General features: G+C 37.3%; 1 protein-coding gene across 4 annotated transcripts in view; it reads left to right on the forward strand.

Annotated features, from left to right (window-relative positions):
- Positions 1-5,020: 5,020 nt before the first annotated feature.
- The window catches only part of LOC122830667 (sodium- and chloride-dependent transporter XTRP3A-like), a 40,626-nt gene continuing 23,045 nt past the window's right edge, over positions 5,021-22,601 (forward strand). The window contains exons 1-6 of one of the 4 annotated variants that reach the window (XM_044116219.1): positions 5,021-5,234; positions 20,121-20,261; positions 20,361-20,452; positions 20,971-21,198; positions 21,364-21,474; positions 21,588-21,829. In XM_044116219.1, the coding sequence (XP_043972154.1) occupies positions 5,111-5,234; positions 20,121-20,261; positions 20,361-20,452; positions 20,971-21,198; positions 21,364-21,474; positions 21,588-21,829 (938 nt within the window). In that variant the 5' untranslated portion in view covers positions 5,021-5,110. The remainder of the gene's footprint in view (positions 5,235-20,120; positions 20,262-20,360; positions 20,453-20,970; positions 21,199-21,363; positions 21,475-21,587; positions 21,830-22,601) is intronic. The other 3 variants (XM_044116221.1, XR_006370572.1, XM_044116220.1) reach the window with 3 other exon arrangements.

Raw genomic sequence — 22,601 nt, forward strand, 5'->3', positions numbered from 1 at the left:
AGGGTCATTACCCCAAGGGTTTCAGTGACCACAGGCACTACTGTTGCCCACACTTTCCACACTCTTTTAACCTTTTGCATGGCATGCATTATTAATTCATCTTTAATATTGGGGCTGATTGGGCCCTAATGATTCCAAAAACAAAGAGTTATCTTTTTACATGATATGTGGACATAATTCTTCTCAGAAAAATATTTATTCCTTTTAAATCACCATGTTTAGCACCATGGTAAATCTCTACAGTTGCCAACTTTTGTAAACTTACACCACAACAATAAACACTGAACATCTTGGGTCTAGCCTGTAATATGTAATAATCTTCCACTACCACTAAGTCATAAAATAATGACCTAACATATGGACACCCAATCCCATGTAGAGCTAAATTTATTATTGTGGGCTAGACAGCCCAAAATAAGTCATCCACTTATGTGGATTGGCCTCTATTGCTACGGTACTAGGCACCTGCTTGTGTGCCACCATAAATACCACCTCTGTGCTGTGTTTCAGTCTAAGCCTTTTTGTCCATTGGTAGTATTGTTTGCTCGCTATTGTAAAAACACCCTGTTGTTATGATTATGCATCATAACAAAATAGCAAAGTATAAAAAATATTTACAAAAATCAGTCCAAATACACAGTATCAAAATAAGAAGGAACTTTTGTCCAAACAAAAGCTATATTTCCCCAGAAAGGCAGGAATGAAAGTTTAAAAGTTATATTCTCAATGAAAGAACAGGGCTACTCCAATGTGCTACAACCTTGAGAGGCACAATTTTCCATTCATCATCAGTAGCATTTGAATTCTTATATCAGTGGACTGAGTTTCCTCCCTTTTCCATCTTATCATTCCAGCATGGTATTTGATAACTGTCAATGCATAGCTGTTGATTGCTGGACCTTGTTTCTCTCATTGGACTTGCCTTACTTATTGTAGGTACAGTAGTTTGCAAAAGTATCCATATCCCTTGAACTATACCATATTTTCTGACATTACAACCGCAAAACATATTTTTACAGAATTTTATGGGAAAGACAAACACAAAGTGGCATATAGTTATGGAGTAGAAACAAAACTATACATGATTCAAAACATTTTCTGCAAATAAAAGCTGAAAAGTGCAGTGTACAAAATCTTCAGCCCCCTTTCCCTAAGTGCAACCAATTGCCTTCAGAAGTTGCCTGATGACTGCTAATGACTAAATAGTCCACCTGTGTGTAATCTAATCTCAGTAAAAGTTCAACTCCTCTAAGACTGCCTCAAAGGTTAGTTAAGAGAATATTGGGAAGCAAACAGCATCACAAAGTCCAAGGGACACACCAGACAACTCAGGGACAAAGTTGTGGAGAAGCTTAAAGCAGGCTTAGGTTATAAACAGGTTCCACGAATCATCTGGAAATTGAAAGAGAATGGCACAGCTGTGAACCTACCAAGATAAGGCCATCCACCTAAACATAAAAAAGTCCCATTTGCAATTTGCCAGAAGCCATGTTGGGATACAGCAAAAACAATAAGACGAGACCAAAATTGAACTTTTGGCAAAAATGCAAAGCATTACTTATGCTGGAGAATGGACACTGCACATCACTCTGAACACACCTTCCCCACTGACAAACATTTATTTTCTTCATTCTTTGATTGTAAGATGGATTGAGCCAAATACAGGTCAATCTTGGAAGAAAACCTGCCGGAGTCTGCAAACGACTTGAGGCTGGGGCGGAGGTTCACTTTCCAGCAAGACAATGACCCTAAACATTAAGCCAGATCTACAATGGAATGGTTTAAAAACATTCATGTTAGAGTGGCAAGGTCAAAGTCTAGACATAAATTCAACAGAGAATCTTTGGCAAGATCTGAAAACTGCTGTCAAGTCAAGTTTATTTGTATAGCACATTTCAGCTGGAAGGCAGTTGAAAGTGCTTTACATCAAAGAAACACAGAACTAAGAAGTCATACAAGTAACATACACTGTGTTCCAAATTATTATGTAATTGATATCTTCTCAGATTTTATTAAATGGTCAATGGAAATGATGGTCAGTATGATTGTCAAGTCAAGAACTACTACAGTATAAATAAAATTTTACTGAACAAAGCTCCCAAGGAGAACAGTATTTTTTCAAAAAGAAACTCAAAATGCACTGTTCCAAATTAATATGCACAGCAGATTTTCTAAACATTTTATGGATTATAAAGAACTGCAAACAGTTCTCTGAACTAATCAATATTTGAATGTGCAGCATCACAAGTACTAAAATCAAAACCTAATTCAATCAAAAACCTCTTAATAGACTGAGTTACGTGTTCACATAGGACCCCTTCTTTGATATCACCATCACAATTCTTGCATTCATTGAACTTGTGAGCTTGTGGATAGTTTCTGCTTGAATTTCATTGCAGGATGTCAGAATACCTTCCCAGAGTTGCTGTTTTGATATCAACTGCATCCCACCCTTAGATCTTCTGTTTGAGGAAACTCCAAAGGTTCTCAGTAGGGTTGAGGTCAGAGATCAGAGGAGGATGGTGACCTCACCATGAGTTTTTCCCCTTTCATGCCTATACACAGTGGCCTTGCAGCATAAGATGATGCATTGTCATGCATGGAGATGATTTTGGTATGGAAGGTATGGCTCTTCTTTCTGAACCATGAAAGAAAGTGATCAGTCAGAAAGTCCATATACTTTGCTGAGGTCATTTTCAAGCCTTCAGGGACTCTGAAGGGGCTGACCAGCTCTCTCCACATGATTTCAGCCTCCACTACCTCCTTGTTGATGTCACAGCTGTTTTGGAATTTGGTGGCCATCCATCATCAATCCACTACTGCTAACATCTGGACTATCCAGGGTTGCACATCAGTCATCAGTGAACTAATCTGTTTGAAAATCAATCTTCATGTACAGTTGGGCCCACTGCGACCAGTTCTGCTTGTGAGCTCTGGTTAGGAGCTGCCAAATAGTAGGTTCATGCACTGCAAGCCTCTGGAGGACCCTTCACCTTGTGGTTCCAGCTTCAAGTAACTGCTTGCTGCTATGTAAGGGCATTTTAACAGCTGCTCTCTTAATTTGATGAATTTGTCTAATAGAAACCTTCCTCATTCTGCCTTTATCTATACAAACCCATCTTTGTTCTAAATCAGCCACAAATCTCTTCACAGTACAATAATGCTTCAGTTTCAGTTAAAATATTTGATGTTTTCATATCTTGTCATATAGCACTACACTATCTGATGATTTTGGTCAGCAAAGAGATCCTTTCTCTTCCCATATTGCTTGAAAGCTGTGGCCTGCTTAATAATGTGGAACATCCTTCTTAAGTAGATTTCCTTTAATTAAGCTCACCAGACAAACTAATCCGAAATTAATTATAGTGATTAAAAGAGCCCTGACACACAATACCATCTATAAATTTAATAGCACAACAAAAATGTAATCTTTATAACAGTTAAATCCAATTTGCATAATAATTTAGAACATGGTGTGCATTCACCTTAAGAAAGAAAAACAAAGAAATTAAATTCAAAGTAAAATCAAAATTAAAATCATATACATCAAATATAATGATACATGTACCTTTGATTAAGATTCAGAAACAATTGTAAATAGTTGTGTTTTTGCCTTGATTTAAAGGAATTCATTGTTTCAGCTGTTTTCAAGCTTTATTCAAGATTTGTGGTGCATTGAAGCTAAATTCTGCTTCAAAATGCTTGGTTCTGGTTCTATGGATGCAGAGCAAGCCAGAATCAACAAAATGTTAGCAGTGGAGTGTATAAATAGTTTGGTGAAAAATGGCTCTCTTATGGTTTATATTTCTTTTAATCCATGCACTTATGTCACACATTTATTAGTCATAATATTTTAAATAAACAATATTTGACCAAAATATATATTCATTTCTGTATCTTATAGCACAGAATAATCATATTGCCAACTCATCCCCAGTGTAAATTGCAAGACGTGAATTAGAAGGACACTGTAATAATTAGCAGGACCTTCCGGTAAACAACCAATCAGATTAAGACCTTGTGTGAATATTCATGAGGTCCTGCTATTACACAAACCTGCCATAGGGGGCACTGTGGTGATACACAGATTATACACAAAATCAGGTTTATGTGTATTAAGCGGACAACTCGTTTTTTTTGCATTTTTGGGGTTAATAGACCAATAGAAACCTTTCTACGTTTTTAGATTTTTCTCTGTTTTAGCAGGACACCGCTCCTGTCCTGCTAATTCAAAATGTCCTTCTAGTGTGGTGTGTATTCTGACGAAATGTCCTGCTAAATCACATATACCAACACACACACACACACACACACACACACACACACATATATATATATATATATATATATATAGTCCAGTCTTACTTGAGGATCATACAAGCAGAGAGTAGTTTCAGCATCATCTACTGCTACCACACTTTCTGAACCACCAAGTACAATGTTCAGGAGGGTGCAAAAACCCCCTAATTTTTAATAGTATGTATTTTTTTAGTAATATTTTAAAAACAAAGCCATCACTACTGAGAGCTGAATATAGGACAACTCGACAAAGCAATTATTGTTAATAAAAAAAGCAATTATTGTATTTAAGTCTGGAGAAGTACATTATCAATGATAAGAAATGGTTCTAATTCAGTGAAGGTTTTTTGTTTGTTTTGTTTGAAGAACAACAAAAAAAATATTAAGAGTCATAGCTTTTACTAAACATCAAAATGTTTCTTCCGCGTCATATGCTCGGGTTATTTTCCACTGAAGACTAGACGATTTAAATATTCATAGCCTTCATATGCAAGCCCCGCCCACTTTACATGTTATTTAAATTTTGGAGTTTGGTTTATGACTTTATTAAATATGAAATAACTGTAAAAAGGGGTGAATGTATTTCTTAATCGAACTATGTAACAAATAGACCCACTGAGCTTGATCACAAATAATTCATTTTTGCTAAAGAATTACATGTAATTCTTCGCTCCAAGTAACTTCGCTCCATGTCTGTCTGTCGTCAGTCGTTCTGCAGACCCTCCTACTTCAAGTGACCGCTATACAATCCCAGAAAGCTTAGAAGCACACAGACGCTGTTGTGCGCATAACATTTCCACAAAACGCAGACATGGCTAAAGACGCTCGAGACAACTGGGAAAGTCCTATGCAGTTTGTAATGGCTTGTGTTTCATATGCCGTCGGACTGGGAAACGTATGGAGGTTTCCTTACCTCTGTCAAATGCACGGTGGAGGTAAGTTATGCATTCTTATCTCCGGTTACTTTACTGTAATGTCCAGGTTTGACAGATGCGTAAACAACTGATGTTTGTGTGGTCTACTTTATTTCTTTATTGTGGGAGCTAAAGCTGTTTGAACTGTAGTTGTGCGGAATCTGTTTCATTCCATTTAGCAGATCAATGGTGTTCAGTAATGTAGACAGGTCATTTTATTTAATATTTTAAATGAGATGCTGTGCTTTAGTTCAAGCTTGAAAAATAGTTGGCAGTCTAAATGTATGTGGAAGGCTAAGCATTAAGAAGTCTTTGTTATCACAGCGAGCAGAGGCAAACGCCGGTGGGACTTAGCTGTTTTAAAGCCAGACGTGTGTTTGGTGGTAAATTTCCATAAGGGAAGCCAGAGCTGCTATTGTTAACAGGCTGTTGTTAAACAGATCAAAAATAACCGTGGAACACTGGTCACCACAGAGCTGCATTTATGTCAAATAATTACTTCTTAGGGTTTAAAAGGTGGAGAGATTGAACTTTATAGATGGTTAATTATGAAGAAAAAATGACGGACAAATCTTCATGATTCATTCCAAAGTTCTTCCTTACGGTTTAAAGTCGGGACTGCGCGGTGTAAAATATTAGATTATTGTCGTGGTGGCAGAATGTCAGGTTCCTCTCCGTGTGTCCATTATGGGCCATTTTGAACGTAGACGTTCATTTTCTGCAGGTGAACCATGTCCACGGTCAGCAGAACCCACTTTGCGCGTGTTTGCAATGTTACCGAAAACCCCGAATTCTAAGAACTTTCTCATTACCTTGGAATAAACAACGAAGAGATCACGAGACACAATATAGTTTATTTAAGGGCTAAGATTATGGTTTAAATTGCACTCTACTGCGTTTAAACAGTTAAAACAATCTTTGTACATCGTTAGTTTGCTTCATTCTGAGGAAGGGGAGAAAACATGCAGAGATAAAATTGCAAAGAATTAGAAGATGTTGATGATCTACTTAAACAACGTGATCTGGAGTCTTTAATGTTTTATTTCCATCCCTATAACTCCACAGACTGCTTGGAAGAAAGAGTGCAATTTTCCCGACTGATGTCATTGCTCACCTTTTAAATGAACCCTTTTCAGGTTTTGCAAACCAGTGTGCTTCAAATGTTTATGATGAGACATCATCAAATTTCACTAACAGCATGCCTATTCTTTGACCAAAAGGCATTTTTTTTCATTTTTTAATGGCTATGTTTTTACATACATTAAAATTTTGAATATTAGTTTACTGTAAAAATTATGTTTGGATTTTTGGGCTTAATGTCCATCCATGCATCCATTCATCTAATCTCTTCTTCTTATTTGGGGCAGCAGCCTAACCCTCTCTCCAGCCACTTGGGCTGGGCTGGCCCACAGTATAAGCAACTATGCGGCCACTTAGAGCCCCCAGTAGGGGCCCCCTACATGGAACTGATTTATTTATTCTTTTTAAGGATTTCTATGTACCAAAACACACAATTTCATTCTAAAGTTCTGATTTAATTTTACTATATACATATATATCGTATATAGAATTCATACCAAAAGAAAAATAAATTGCTCTTGATGGCCGAGGTATGTCACGCTTCACTGGTAATATGAGCTGCATCACAAAGTGCAGAGAGCATCCAAACGTCTAAAGCTCCAGTGGAAGATAAGTTAATAAAACAATGTCTCAGAAAAGAACTTATCCTTCAGAAACAGGTAGAATAGAAAAAAGACAAGATAAAGGTATGTTTTCATGTGTGTTGGTAATGTAATATTTATCAAAAACTTTTGTGGAGCTGCTAATAGAAACTTAGCATGATAGTGACCTTGAGCGGTTCAGTGCAACAGCCAAATATTTATGCTAGAATGTTTCTATTGGTGTGAAACTGAGTTCTAACTTTAAATGAGTTGATTCTTGTTGTCGGCCCTCAATGTTTCTGGGAGATTTTTGGCTTCAAAACGGTATGTTTGATAAGGTTTGACAACAATAAATGAAACTTCTCGATGTTAAGTTTATGGTCCACATTCTCAGATGAGAAAGACTCACCTGGTACAAATTAAAATTTTAGCTCTGTCATGAATATGTGTGTATATATTCTATCTTTAGTAGGGGTGCACTCATTGCAGTTTTCTGGTCTATTGCCGATTATCAATTTTGATTTTGACCAATACCAATTTTTATCATCTGAAATGTTAATTAATATATCAAGGAAGTCACTGAGTGGGGTGAATATTGTTAACTGCAAACATGCACTTACTTCAGCTCCTCAGGGGGAACTCCAAGGCCTTCCCTACCAGCCTATAAATGTAGTCCCTCCATCATGTCATAGGTCTTCCTCTGGTGGGATGTGTCCAGAACACCTCACCAGGGAGGCGCCCATCCTAACCGAATGGCCGGGCCCCCTCCTCTGGCTTCTAACAATATTCATGAGAAGTGGCTCTACTTAGTGTTCCTCCTAGATGAGTGTTTCCCAACCCTGGTCCTCAGGGAACACTGCCCTGCATGTTTCATACGTTTCCCTGCTTTAATGCACCTCATTCGGCTGATTGCAGTTAATCAAACACCTGATAATTGTGTTTGATTGGGCTGAAGCAAGGAAATACTTAAAACATGCGGGGCAGTGTGCTTAGAGGACCAGAGTTGGGAAACACTGTCCTAGATGTCTGAGCTCTCTTACAAATTTCATCCTCTGAAAAGTGTTGCAGAGGAAACTCTTTTCAGCTCAGCTCTTTCTTCACAATAGATCAGTGCTCCACCTTATCACAGCAGATCCCGCAACAATCCCCCATTGAGCTCCTGCTCCATTTTTTCCTTATTTGTGAACAAGATCCAGAGATACTTGAACTTCTCCACTTGGGCAGAACTTCATTCCCAACCTGGAGTAGGCACTCTACTCTTTTCTGGTTTTAGAACATAGTTTTGGATTTTGAGGTGCCAAATTTCCTCCCAACCGCTGCAGTGAAAGCTAGAAATTATGGTTGGATGAAACCCAAAAAACATCACAGTCTTCAAAACGCAAACAGCCGATTCTGGGACCACCAAAATGGTTCCTGTGCAATGAGTGGGTCGCCGGACCATCTCTGCCATTTTGTTCTTGAGAAAGACACAAGGTCAGAAGGGTCAGTGGTCTGATAGAGCAGCTTTGCTTGTGTCAGACTGTCCAGGACAGCTGTGGCTACAATCCAGTAGCAATTCAGTTGAATCATCTGACCGCCACAGGGTAGGACGTAACCAGCATACAAACAAAGGCAGTTCAATGCTGCAGTATAAAGGTTTTAGAAATAGATTTCTTGAAACTGTCACTATATTGTAGTATTATGGTGAGACAGATAATCTGTGAAAAGAAATCAAGCTCCTCTGCCTTCTCCCAGTGCCAACTAAAAACAACCAATCTGTCATGATGCGTGTAGATTAGGACCCAATAGCAGCAGGCAGAAGACGCTGAGTATTGTGGATGTTTTAATGAAGTGATCCAGGGAAATCCAAAAGGAAAAACAAAGCAAACTGAAGACAACAGGGAACAACAGGGAACCCAGGGAGGGAAACATGGGTAGAAAGAAGCATAGTGGTGAGCAGAGTAACGAGAGGGACTGGCAAGTTGTAACTGAGATAGAGGAGCTTAAATACTGGGAGGTAGCAAATGGAACAATGGAGCTAACTAGATGAGATGATTGATTGCAGGTATGAGTAGTTGGCACAGGAGCTGGCTGAGGGTAGAAGATGGCCCAGAGAAGCTAAGGAGATCTACTGGGGAAAACAAAAAGGAGCTGAAAATACTTCCTTTCGTTGTCTTTTGCTCCACCTGTTGTGAGCTATTAGCCTTCCACTCATTCTGTGCTGCCTGGACTATTTGAGACTTCATGAGTAAAATCATCTTTCTCCTTCACACTAACCTGGGTTCTCTGTGTCTGTTTCTCCTCCTCTCTACTGCATGTCATGACACTACTACCCATCACAGGTGTGTGAATGTGTGTGTTAATGGGCATGACTGACTTCATGTAAAGCGTCTTTGATGGTCATGAAAAACACTATACAAGTCTGATTTGATTCAATTTTCATTATTGAGAATATGGAATAAAAAAAGAAATGTTGAAATTAAGATGGTTATTATTTGCTATTCACTTGAGTAGGGTTAGGCAGGCTAAGTTCTTTGTTTTATATATTTTAATTTTCTGATCTGTTGAGAGTCATTTGAAGATGGATAGGGAGGACTACTGATCTTAGTGTTTTTATATACCAATGTACTTTTTTGTTGCTCATTTAGGAAACATTCCTAATTTGCTAGCAAAAGTCTGTTAATATAATTTACCAGAGTCTTTAGTTTGATCACAGTGATTTGTCAACAATTCAATTTAAACATTCAGTTTTCTTTTGTCAGTGGGACCTACCACTAAAAACAGGAACAAAAGAGTAAGAATTATTCGAAAAGCTTCAAACTACAAATCAACGCCAAAAAGGTCATTTGTATGTTTTGTTGACACACAATGAACAGGCTGACATAATCTTCTTGATTATTAAAGTTTTTATTATTTTAAAGGCATACATCTATACAACCCCCCCCAAAAAAAAAAACAACAAAAAAAAACACAAATAAAACAAAGCAAAACAAAACAAAACCACCAGGTTAGTTCATATCTAATCAATAGAAGATTCACAAAAAAATATAAATAAAAATAAAAAATGGCATATACAAATATCTTCGATGAAACAGCCACAGTAAGCAAATAATCACTCGTCAATACTTTCAGAAACAGCAGTTCATCACAAAAATTTACTTGTCCCAGTACTGCAGAAAAGAAAACCGTTCCAGGATTTTGTGAAGTTTTCTATGTCATTATTTGACTTAGCCAGCATTTGTTCATATGACACTATTTCCAACATCAACTCCAACCAGTTTTTAATATTCGGAACAGTTGAGGATTTCCATAGTCTGAGGATTATTCTGGCAGCCGTGACCGTCCCCACCTGCACCACTGTGCTTTGGTGTTTTGACAGATTAGGCATCACTGTTTGATCTCCCAATAAGCAAAGTCTTGGTGACATGGGTATCCCCACACCTATCCACTTTCCAATGTGTTTTACTACGTCTTTCCAAAATGGGTAGATACATTTACACTCCCATATCGCATGTAAAAATGTTCCTGGTTCCGTTTTACATTTCCAGCATAAATTATTGGTGAGCAGGCCCATTCTATGGAGCCTGGATGGGGTGAAATAAAATCTATGTGCTATCTTATAGTGCGTAAATTTCCCTCTCGATTCTTTAATATATTTTCCATTATTTGAAAGTACTTTCAACCATTTTTCATCACTAAAAATGCAGCCAAGGTCCCTCTGCCAGACAATCCCCAGACTTTTACATACATCCTTTTGCATACTGTTAAGTAATTTATAAAATGTTGATGCCTTATATTTAATATTACTTGAACCTATAAATTCCTGTATTGGATTATCCTTATGTATGAAATTGTCTTTAATAATACAGTCTCTGATTTGTAGATATCTCCTGAAACTATCTTTTTTTAAGTTATATTTCTGCATGAGATCTGAAAAAGACATAAAAACCTCGTCTGTATACAGATCGTCCACAGTGTGTATCCCCTTCACCAGCCATTGTTCCCAGTAAACAGTTTTCTTTCCAATACAGATGGATGGATTAAACCACAATGAAGAGTACAACTGTTTAAAATGTGACATCCTACATATTTTATGCATCTCCTTCCATACTAATTTAGAATGTGCTAATACTGGATTTGTGGAAAAAGGTTGTCTATTATCCATTTTACCATGAGAAAGGACATCTACTGTTCTGAAAGGGTTCACTAATTCTTCTTCGATATTCATCCAACTCAGCTTTGTTTCTCCCTTTACAAAATATTTGAACAACCTAGACATTTCAAAAGCGAGATTATATAGCCTTACATTAGGGAGGGCCATGCCCCCTATGTCCCTTGCGCACCACATTTTCTTAATACTAATTCTGGGTTTCTTTTTGTCCCAAAGGAAGTCCTTAACACAAGTCTCGTATTGTTTGTATACCTGTGATGGGATATCAACAGGCACCATCATGGACACATAATTGAACAATGGGGCTATCACCATTTTTATTACATTCACCTTTCCCCATAAAGAGAGTTTCAATTTTGCCCATTTATTAAGATTAGTTTTAATTTTCTGAAGAAGCGGTTCCATATTAAATAGCATTATTTCCTCTAAATTTGAGTGAAGTCGTATACCCAGATATTTCATACCCGAGGGAACCCATTTAAAGTTAAATTGTGTAATATCATTTGAGTGACATGCTTGTGATATGGGCATACACTCGGATTTGTTCCAGTTGATCTTATATCCTGAAAATTTTGAATATGATTCAACACACTGTAATAGAGCTGGAACTCTATTTGCTATGATTTTATTCAAGTTACAGTAATACGCTATGATAGCCTCAACTTCACCTTCTATTTATAAATCAATAGATCACAAACTCAGAAGTGATCAAGACAAATGATTTGTAGTGTGTAGAAATGCATTCTTCCCACTACAAATCCATTTTACAATATATGAGGCCATTTTCACATGTAATCCTGTCACTAACTTAGAACTTGTAGATGCTATTTGATATTTCAATGTATTTGCCTAAAATGTATTTAGTTCATGCATTTCCTTCAGGGTTTGATGTTGTTTGTGAACGTTAGTTCTGAATTAGAAATTGCATTGAAACGAGAGGATTCTGGAAAACCAAGACTGGGCATTGTAGCATAATATTAATGCTTAAGAGGCCCTTATTTCAACCCTCAAGTAATAACTGTGTCATCCAGAGGTCCCATTGTTTGTCATTGTTTCACTCTCTGTTTGTAAGCAAGAATTTCTTTGGTCATTTACACATGAACTATTTCAGTAGATCCTTTTCAACACCTAAGCAGGAATGGCTGCAGGACTCTTGGTTATAGTAGATTGCTACATACCAGCCACTACCTAACACCTACTTACAACTCAGCTTTGCAACAACCTCTGCTGCCAGCTCGCAGTAAGAAAAGCCATAGATTTAACAGGTTGAGGCTGGGTTTAAAAGTCATTGTAAATGACATCACCCACTAAAGAAATGGAATAATGCTCTTAAAATTGGAGATGATCTTACATTTGAACGTGATTTTCTTTACAGATTGTCCAAGAAAAGAATAAGCATCACTGATGTTCTGATCAGACGTTAACACACACTGATTGTTGAAGAAACTTGGATCATTTCAATACTAAATATTAATAAATATTGTTTTCTGTGTGGAATGATAATACAACATACAACAAGTTTGTATTCATTGTTGGAGAGAGGGGGGTGGGGGAGTCAAATTCACAGTGTCAAAATTATACATACAATCTCATTAAATAACTACATCTGAACTAATGTTTGGAAATTTGACCTGTAACAACTTAAAAACAATGCACTTCTGTAGACGAGGTTCTGAATAATGCTGGCTTGAGTAAATTTAAATTTGTTGGCCTCTTGGCACCAGCCTGCCGTTTAGATGCAGTACATCCATTTTCAATGGCGTTTCAGTTATGGCCATTTCAGCCATATATTTCAGCCTACTTTATCCAATGTAAAACCTGTTTTGATGTGTATTTGGGATTAAGTTTCTGTTGTAAAGCCCAGTTGTGTTCAAGATGTTGATTAGAGGTCAAATTAAAGAATTTGGATTTGTCCTCTGTTTTTATTATTTCCCTGCAACACATCAGTATTAATGGTGCAGAAACAGACATTCAGCATAATGCTATCATCACCTTGTTTGAATATTGGTACAGTATTCTAATGTCTCAATGCATCTCTTCTGCTTCTCCAAGCAGTTGCCTCATCATTGTGGCTAAATAGGCTGACCCTGGTTTCCTCAGATGGTAAAAATGTCTCCAGAAGTTCATGTGAATGTTGATAATATCGGTCATGCTTGGTATTGATTTTGGAGCAGGGGCTTTCTTCTTGCGCTCTACTCTCATAGTCTGTGGTTACATAAAATTGGCTTACTCTGAACTGTGACACTGGTGTTCCACCAACTTCTAATTTATTGTGAATTTGAGTTCCGAGAAAACATCAAATTGTTAAGGATGATGAAACCAGACTGACACTAGGCTTCTAGAATGCTTGCCCAGATCTCTCTCCTCAACCCCAGTTAGTTTACCAGGTTTAAAAGACAAGTACATTTCCATATTTTGTTAATGAAGATTTAACAAAGTATTTGAGGGGCTGTATATTTGGGCATGAATGTATGCATAGACAATAGGTACCTTAACCTACTTATTCAACCTATCATTCATCTACAATGGTGAGGAAAAATGTAATGATTTTTCCATGTTTAGAAAAAACATACATCATTGATGCGCAGAAAAAACTGTCAATGGTCAAAAAGCAGCCATGAAAAAGCCAGTGTAAAATACAACTCACTGGCTGGTAGTTGTATTTAAACGTAGATAAACGAGACCATTTTTAATCAACTTCGGATTATATTGCTGTGATTATTTTATAGTCTTCTGTAAACTAACTAAATCTGGAGTTAATAGTTATGTGATCAAACTATTCCACCGCTCAGAGTTGGAGTTTTGATGCTGGTATCAGTCTTACATCTACAGTTCTTTGCATCAAGCCTTTATGTTTAATTGGCATAGCCGAACATTAGCCACTGAAAGGTGGCATGTAGATGGTACAGCAAGCAGCTCCTGCTGTTTGGTGCAGTAATGGCATTAAGTCTATGTCCTGTATCAATCAATCAATCAATCAATCAAACTTTATTTGTATAGCACATTTCAGCAGCAAGGCATTTCAAAGTGCTTTACATCAAATCAAACACAAAAATACAATGCGACATAGAATCAACATTTAAAAACACAACATAGTCAGATTCCATCAATAAATTTGCAATTGATTACGTTTCAAATACAACTCTAAACAAGTGGGTTTTTAGTTGAGATTTAAAGGAAGTCAGTGTTTCAGCTGTTTTACAGTTTTCTGGAAGTTTGTTCCAGATTTTTGGTGCATAGATGCTGAATGCCGCTTCTCCTCGTTTGGTTCTGGTTCTGAGGATGCAGAGCAGAACCAGAACCAGAACCTGAGAGTTCTGGAAGGTTGATACAACATCAGCAAATCTTTAATGTATTGTGGTGCTAAGCCATTCAGTAATTTATAAACTAACAACAATATTTTAAAGTCTATTCTTTGAGCTACAGGGAGCCAGTGGAGAGACTTTAAAACTGGTGTTATGTGCTCTATCTTCCTGGTTTTAGTGAGAACACGAGCAGCAGCATTCTGGATCAGCTGTAGCTGTTTGATTGATTTGTTGGACAGACCTGTGAAGACGCCGTTACAATAATCAATACGACTGAAGATAAAGGCATGGATGAGTTTCTCTAGATCTGGCTGAGACATTAGTCCTTTAATCCTGGAAATGTTCTTCAGGTGATAGAAGGCCGTCTTTGTGACTGTCTTTACGTGGCTCTGAAGGTTCAGGTCAGAGTTCATCACTACTCCCAGATTTCTGGCCTGATCACTGGTTTTTAGTTGTAATAACTGAAGCTGTGCACTGACTCTAGATCTATAACTCTAGATCTATGATTCTAGATCTATAGCTCTAGATTGTTCCTCTTTAGGTCCAAAAATAATAACTTCAGTTTTGTTTTTGTTCAGCTGGAGGAAGTTTTGGCACATCCAAACATTTATCTGTTCTAAGCATCTGTTCAGTGATTGGATGGGGTCAAAGGTCACCTGGTGACATCGTAATGTAGAGCTGTGTGTCATCTGCATAGTTATGGTAGCTAATATTATTTCCTGTTATAACCTGAGCTAGTGGGAGCATATAAATATTGAATAAGAGGGGTCCTAGGATTGAACCTTGGGGTACCCCACATGTGACCTTTGACCTCTTTGATGAGAAGTTTCCAATTGAAACAAAGAAATCCCTGTTCTTTATGTAAGATTCAAACCAGTTAAGCACTGGACCGGAGAGTCCGACCCAACTCTCCAGTCCATTCAGTAATATGTCATGGTCAACACTGAGGTCCATCAGAACCAGCACTGTGGTTCTCCCACAGTCCGTATTTATATGGATGTCATTGAACACTTTGACTAGGCCAGTCTCTGTGCTGTGGTGAGACTGGAAACCAGACTGGAAGGAGTCAAAGCGTTTGGTTATCATTAGGAAGCTATTTAACTGTTTAAACAGCTTTTCCAATAACTTTGCTGATGAATGGGAGGTCAGAGGTCAGAGGTCGGCCTGTAATTCTGCAGTAGTGATTTGTCTAGATTGTTCTTTTTTATCAGTGGTTTGATTACTGCTGTTTTCAAAGCCTGGGGGAAAAACATCTGATGAGAAACGATGAATTTACTATTTAGATCAGATCAGTAGCAACAACAGGCAGAACTTTCTTAAAGAAATGTGACAGTAGGACATCCAGACAACAGGAACTGGAGCTTAATTGACTTATAATTTCCTCTAGGGTTTTATAATTAAGTAGTTGAAATTTGGTCATTTATCCTGTATTTGTTTTGTTTGGGTTCTGCATTAGTACTGACTTTATAGTGGATGTGCAGATTAATCTTCTGATTTTTTGAATTTTCTCTGAGAAGAAACTGGAAAACTGGTTGCAGGCAGCAATAGACTGAAATTCAGGTGGTAACGTGATAGGAGGGTTTGTGAGTCTGTCAACTGTTGCTAATAAAGCTGGAGCATTGTTAATGTTTTTGTTTATGACATCTGCAAAGAAGGCCTGTCTTGCATGTTTGAGTGTTAAATGATAGTAACGTAGTTTTTCTTTATAGATGTCATAATGAACGTGAAGTTGAGTTTTACTTTGTTCTGCCCTACGGCAGAGTTGTCTTGCAGATCGAACTGTTTGTGCATTTCTCCATGGAGATTTCTTCTTACCAGACACAACCTTCATTTTAATTGGGGCAATGGAATCAATGATATCTGAAACTTTAGACTGAAAATCATTTACCAACTTATCTATGTTAGTATGCAACAACTACTTTCTCTTCTGCTCTCCTCTATAAAGGTACTTCATCAAAGCCAGTTTTGCTGACATCTGTCCAGTTGGGTTGAGAGGCACATTGGGATCACTTGGGAAAAGTTCTGGCAGCCAGGAAGTCACAAACCAACTGGCACTGTTTTGACCAAGTAAATCCTTTACCCCTTTTTCCACAGTTCAAAACTGTGGGGTAGTTCTCCAGGAAAACCCCTCAACAAATCTTTAACATGAGCCAAAGCCGTGAAAGCATTTTAAGTCCCACAAGCTCTCTGGAGAGAAACCAGTCTTTCATTGTGTCCTGTTCTGAGTCATAATCAAGCCCCCTTCCTCTTTTTCCCAAAAACTTCACCTCCCTCTGCATAAAATAGCACTTATCAGAATGAAGTATGAATCTCGCTTTGTAGACTCTCACAAATATACATTTGAGAGCTTTAAAAACGGTCATGAAAGACATCCTGTGGACCAAAGTCTCGTCTAGCTGGAGCACACTTACCTGCAAAAGGAGAGGAAGGCGTAGCAAAGCCAGATTTACTTCCATTTCCCTCGCCACATCATTCCTTATACAAACCACTTTGACATGACAAAATAGATGCCCTAATGCCACTTTGTTGTGTTTTATGAAAGGGACAATAGCCAATTGATGACAGGAAGATCTGTAAGTCAGAGTCACGGTGCATTTAAGACACTCAATGTAACTTTAAAACAACAACAACAGATACAGGAATGTAACAAAGTAGTCTACTAGATTTTCTACAAATGTGTTTGCTTATAGTTTGTTGTTAATAATTTGTCATAGAACCTCAATCAACAGGAGGAGGGTATATAAATGTGATATGGAGGGACTAAATTGTGCCTGTGCTTTCTGTTCCTAGTTGATTTTTGCTCTGTTATTTAAGCGTGGTCAGGCTGTAGAGTACACAGATGATTAATTTACTCCAAATGAATGAACAGAAGGTTCAAAGGTAAAAAAACAAAACAAAAAAAAAACAACTCCTCGTCTAAAAACTGTTTTTAAGATCCTTCTGAAATTTAGCAGCATTTCAAGAAATTACACACAAAAAAAAAACTGCTCCAGAAATTTCATTCTTACCCTTCTCTCTAATATTTAAGTTAAGTAATAACTCTCTTTGTGGTCTTAAAAGTAGAGCTACAGCATGTGACACAACGTTGTACTGCATCTGCTTTGGACTGTCTTACACTTGTTTCCCAACCTAGTTGATAGAGGTTAGGGGTTTATGAAGTGTAATGTTGGTTAGTCAATTTCAATATTATGATGAGACCTTTCAGTTGATCACAAGGATAATATAAAACACACGCAGATCATGAACCAAACTGACTGCAGACATGATATTAAGGCTACAGTTAGCATTAATGTTTCATGCTATTGGGCCCTGGTCTCAGTAGATATTTTTGCCAATCAGTTTTACACCCACTGTAAAACTCTGAAATTAAGCTATTCTAACCCAATAGTTAGAAGACATACTATCAAAGTTGTGTTCTGGGATAGATCTTCTGATGTTAAAGTAAAGCATTTGAATGTGATAACTTCTTAATGCTCAACGTTGATTCAACATTTAGAACCTTTTGTTTTACTCATTCTCTTTCTGTATTGAACCTTAACTGAATTAGAACATGGTACCGCAATCAGGACTGTACCTATTCAAGTACATTTATCTGACAGGCTTTTATTGATGGAGTATAAAGTAGCACTACGCCCTGCAGTTCCAACTTCTTATTTATCAACAGCAAACACAATTCATTCTGATAAAATGCTTTGAGTATTTACATATTGCTTTCATTTCAATTTCACTTATAAATGAATCATTATCTGTCAGACATGATTTCTTCCTAGCATGTTAGTTACTATGGTGTTTTTGAACTAGCTATGGACTACATTTTCTGGTACATTTATTAATCTTCTGAAGAACATTATGTTTCTGAGGGCCAGACCCTAATGCAGCATACCATGTGTTTAGGGTTACACATTACATTTAGAAGTATGGTATGACTAAGGTTAGGGTTAAAATAGAGTTAAGAATATGCTGGTAATGGTTTTGGTTGGACATCAGGGTAGTTCCTCAGATAAATGGTAGTCAAATACAAATCCCCAATATGGGTAGAAATACAAACGTTTGTTGGTGTTTGTGTACGGTTTTGTAAATTGTCACGTCCATTACTTAAGTTCTGCTAGAGATAAAAAGCCCATGAGTTAAATATAACTACAAATAAATACTCAAAGGAGAGTAAAAATCTTTGTTGCTTCAATTCAATATTTAGATTCAGAGCAAATCCCCCAAGACATTCTGGATTCCTTATACTGAGATGCTTCAAGTGACAGTGGAGAGGAAAATCTCCCCTTTAACAGGAAGAAACCTTCAAGCAGAACCAGAACCAAGCTCAGTATCAGTGGCCATCTGCCATGAACAACTGTGGGTTTGAGACGTCCGATCAAAGACACAAAAAAGAAACAAAATTCAATTAGGTTCTCAATATGGACTCTATTTCTTAAATCTGAGCACTTTTCTTAATTTCTAACTCTTCACCCTGTCACATAACATATTTCAAAGATTCCCTTAAAACTCTTTGCGATTTGCTTTAAATGTTTATTGTGCAGTTTTGAAATTAACCAAATCGTAAAATTTCACTATATTTCGCTTTAATATATGTGTGTTCTAATAAAACCCAGTTTTATGAATAATCCTCATTGCAGTCTTTTGTTACTGCTGGCATTCTCACTAAAACCAGGAGGACAGTTTCATTTCTTCTTAGATCAGTCTGGTTTGGGTTGGGATTTTTTGTGTTTTTATTTACGGTACTCTGATTTATTTTGGTTAGATTTGTCTTGTTTCTGTTTTTCTTTGTTTTGGTGGTTTTTAGTTGTGTTTGGCTCTTAGGAATTTTGCATTTCATTTAGTGAAGAGTCTATTTCTTCTTTAGTGATTCTTGTTAGGGTCTCTGTCTAGTTCTTTTTGATTATTGTAGATTCTGGGTTCCTTATCAGATCAGTCTGGTTTCTGTTCAGTTCTTTTACGGTTTCTATCTTATTATGTTTCTTTAATACTAGAATTATTTCATGCTTCCTGAAAAACTGTTATTGAATAGCAGCAAACCCTTATCCATCAATCCTTCATACATGTAGCAACAGAGGAAAGGAAAATGTCACCTTAACAGGAAGAAACCTCCAGCAGAACCAGAACCTGGTTCAGTCTGAACAGCCATCTTCCACGACCGACTGGGGTTTGAGGAAAACAAACAGAGAAATAGAAGCAATGATCCAGGAGTTATGTCTACATTAGAGAAAAGTAAGAAGTCAATGGTACTAGAGTAGATAAAGTAGTCACTTTAGTAGCTTCATCTAGGAGAGAAGCTCATCTTAACAGATGAGCCGAGCCGGTTTAAAGTCTATAGGATGAAAGAGAGCACATGCATTTATTTAGTCATATCTACAGCTCAGCCAGCAGCTTTGTCCAGGAGAGTCACGTGGTTGGACACTAAAAGACAGGACAAGAATGTTCTCTACAAGTATGTTTGAGTTTGACATGGATATTTCATCACTCATGAAGTTATTTTGTTCAGATATTCATATATTGGTCACTTTCAACAAATCTTCTTTAAACCAACAATGGATAAAACTGAATATGTTATCCAGTTTTTGAATTACCTTATTAGTTTATAATTTCCTTGGCTTCCATAACATTGTTGTCAATTACCAAGATAGTGTTAGTCTACCTCTAAGCTATTATTTTTAAAGACATTGCCCAGCACTTAAATAATTGAAATTATAAAAGGCATATTAATTTTGAAAATGAACCTTTGCAACATCAGGCCTTCTTGCTACCCTGAGTGGTCTGAGCCTCATATTGTCACCTGCAGGGGGTTTCCTGATCCCCTATCTGGTCATGCTGCTCCTGGAAGGCGTACCTCTGTTCTACTTGGAGCTGGCCATTGGTCAGAAAATGCGTCTGGGCAGCATCGGTGCATGGACTGCTATATGTCCATATTTAGGGGGACTTGGTAAGAGCCTAGATTACAAACACAACATTTTCTGACGCTAACTTTGATACTCATTCTTTGCTTTCTAACCTTTACCCTATTTTACTTCTATTGTTTCAGGACTTGCCAGTGTTGTGACATCAATGTACTTATGTCTCTATTACAACATTATCAATGCATGGAGTTTCTGGTACCTCTTTCACTCATTTCAAGTGAGTTGGTTATTAAATGCTCTATTGTTTGTAGCAAATACTGAAACTGTGCTAGATTGTGAAGAATTAGAACATGTTGATAATTTGCCGAAGCAAAGAGATGTTAAAATCATCTTTATAGTGCATTATATACGCACTCAGCAGTTTACCTGTCTTTCTTCTGGCTTTGTGAATTAGCTTTTATGTAGTAATGTTGGACTTAACCTCAATACATTCTAAGTTTGGAAAAGCAAAACCTTCTGTAGCCAAATATTTAAAGTCCTAAATACATTAAATTTAGGACTTTAAATATTTGGCTACAGAAGGTTTTGCTTTTCCTAAATTCTTGGACTACTTTAGTTTAGCTGGGTCAGGTAAATTTGGGTCAATTAGCTGACTAAATTGGAAAAATGGTCTAAATTAAAAACTGTTCAGAATCAATTGATTTTACAGTAAAAAGTTATGATATTATATTTTTTGGATGACTTCTAATGTCTGTCCTATTGTGCTCCTTGCACCCCCACCTCCTCCCCTCCAAGTCTGTCTTGCCCTGGGCAGCTTGCCCTGTAAATTCCAACCGGACCGGACCTATAGAGGAGTGTGAAAAAGCTACACCCACCCAGTATTTCTTCTACAGAGAAACCCTTAACGTCTCTCCCTCTATTGAAATGAATGGTGGCATTCACGCAGGCCAGGCGCTGTGTTTTCTGCTTGCATGGGTGATAACTTATCTATTCATTATTCGAGGTGTAAAATCAACTGGAAAGGCAAGAAAGCTTCCTTATTTACTCAATAAAGCAATAATATCATCTGCAATTGCATGTATAACAGAGTTTACTGTAATATTATGATCCTTCATATCGTTTCCTGACAAATTCACCTCACCATATTAAAAGCATTTAACCAATAATGGTGCTGTTTGACTTTTGTAGGTGGTATACTTCACTGCAACATTCCCATATGTTGTCCTGCTCATCTACTTGATTCGAGGCATGACTCTTCATGGAGCTCTAAATGGTGTCAAATACATGTTCACACCCAAGGTAAGAATGGATTGGCTTTAGGAATATGCACAAGGCCTCATCACTTTGCTTTAGATATCAGAACGATGGGGTTTGCTTTCATTTTCATGTATATGTGATCTCTGTGCTTTTAGATGGAAGAACTTGCCAATCCCACTACTTGGATCAATGCAGCCACTCAGATCTTTTTCTCTCTGGGTTTGGGTTTTGGGTCACTCATAGCTTTCGCCAGCTACAACCAGTACCACAACAACTTTGAGCGGCAGGCCATCATTGTCTCCCTCATTAACAGTGGAACATCCATCTTTGCCTCCCTTGTCACCTTTGCCATTTATGGATTCAAGGCAACTATCAACTATGAGAATTGCTTGGAGAGGTATGCATTATTGGCTTTATCCCGCTGAAAGGCTGTTTACATGGTTTTAAACTGTGATTGTGAGCGTGAGTGGGAATGAAAATAGTAATAGGTATTTTGTTCCATATAACACAGTAGGAGTATAACAGGTAAACCTCTTATGGATGCAAACTTCACTAAAAACCAACTTGTTTAGGATTGTATTTGAAACGTAATCAATTACAAATTTATTGATGGAACTTGACTCATTGTTGTGTTTTGATTATTGATTCTATGTTGCATTGTGTTTCTGTGTTTGATTTGATGTAAAAAAAATGCCTTGATGCTGAAATGTGCCATACTAATAAAATTTGATTGATTGATCGATTGATTATTGAGGTTGCTTGACTCTGTTCCAGTGGATTTAAGTAACATTGCAAACATTTGAAGGCTTAAGGAGGCATGCAAGACTTCTTGTTGCACACCTTGTGTTGTTTTGCATCTGGAATATATATATATATGGTAGTCTTGCCTTGTTGAAATGTATGCATATGAAAATTGTAAAATGCAGATGAGACAACTGTATATCAATGAATGCCTGTTAATTCTCTTTGTCCAAGTTCACAGTCCTCCTGTCCTGTCACTGTTGGACATTATTCTGTTGTCTGTCTTCCAATTCAGACAACTCTCATAGACATAATCACCTTTTATGAATCCTAATACTTCTGGCCATATAAGGTCATGAGAAAATGTTGACATAGCCATTTATGGAGATTTGACCTGGATTATTTTAAAGGCCATTCATGCGGTGAGC

This window comes from Gambusia affinis, linkage group LG05 (assembly GCF_019740435.1).
Source record: "Gambusia affinis linkage group LG05, SWU_Gaff_1.0, whole genome shotgun sequence".
NCBI lineage: Eukaryota > Metazoa > Chordata > Actinopteri > Cyprinodontiformes > Poeciliidae > Gambusia > Gambusia affinis.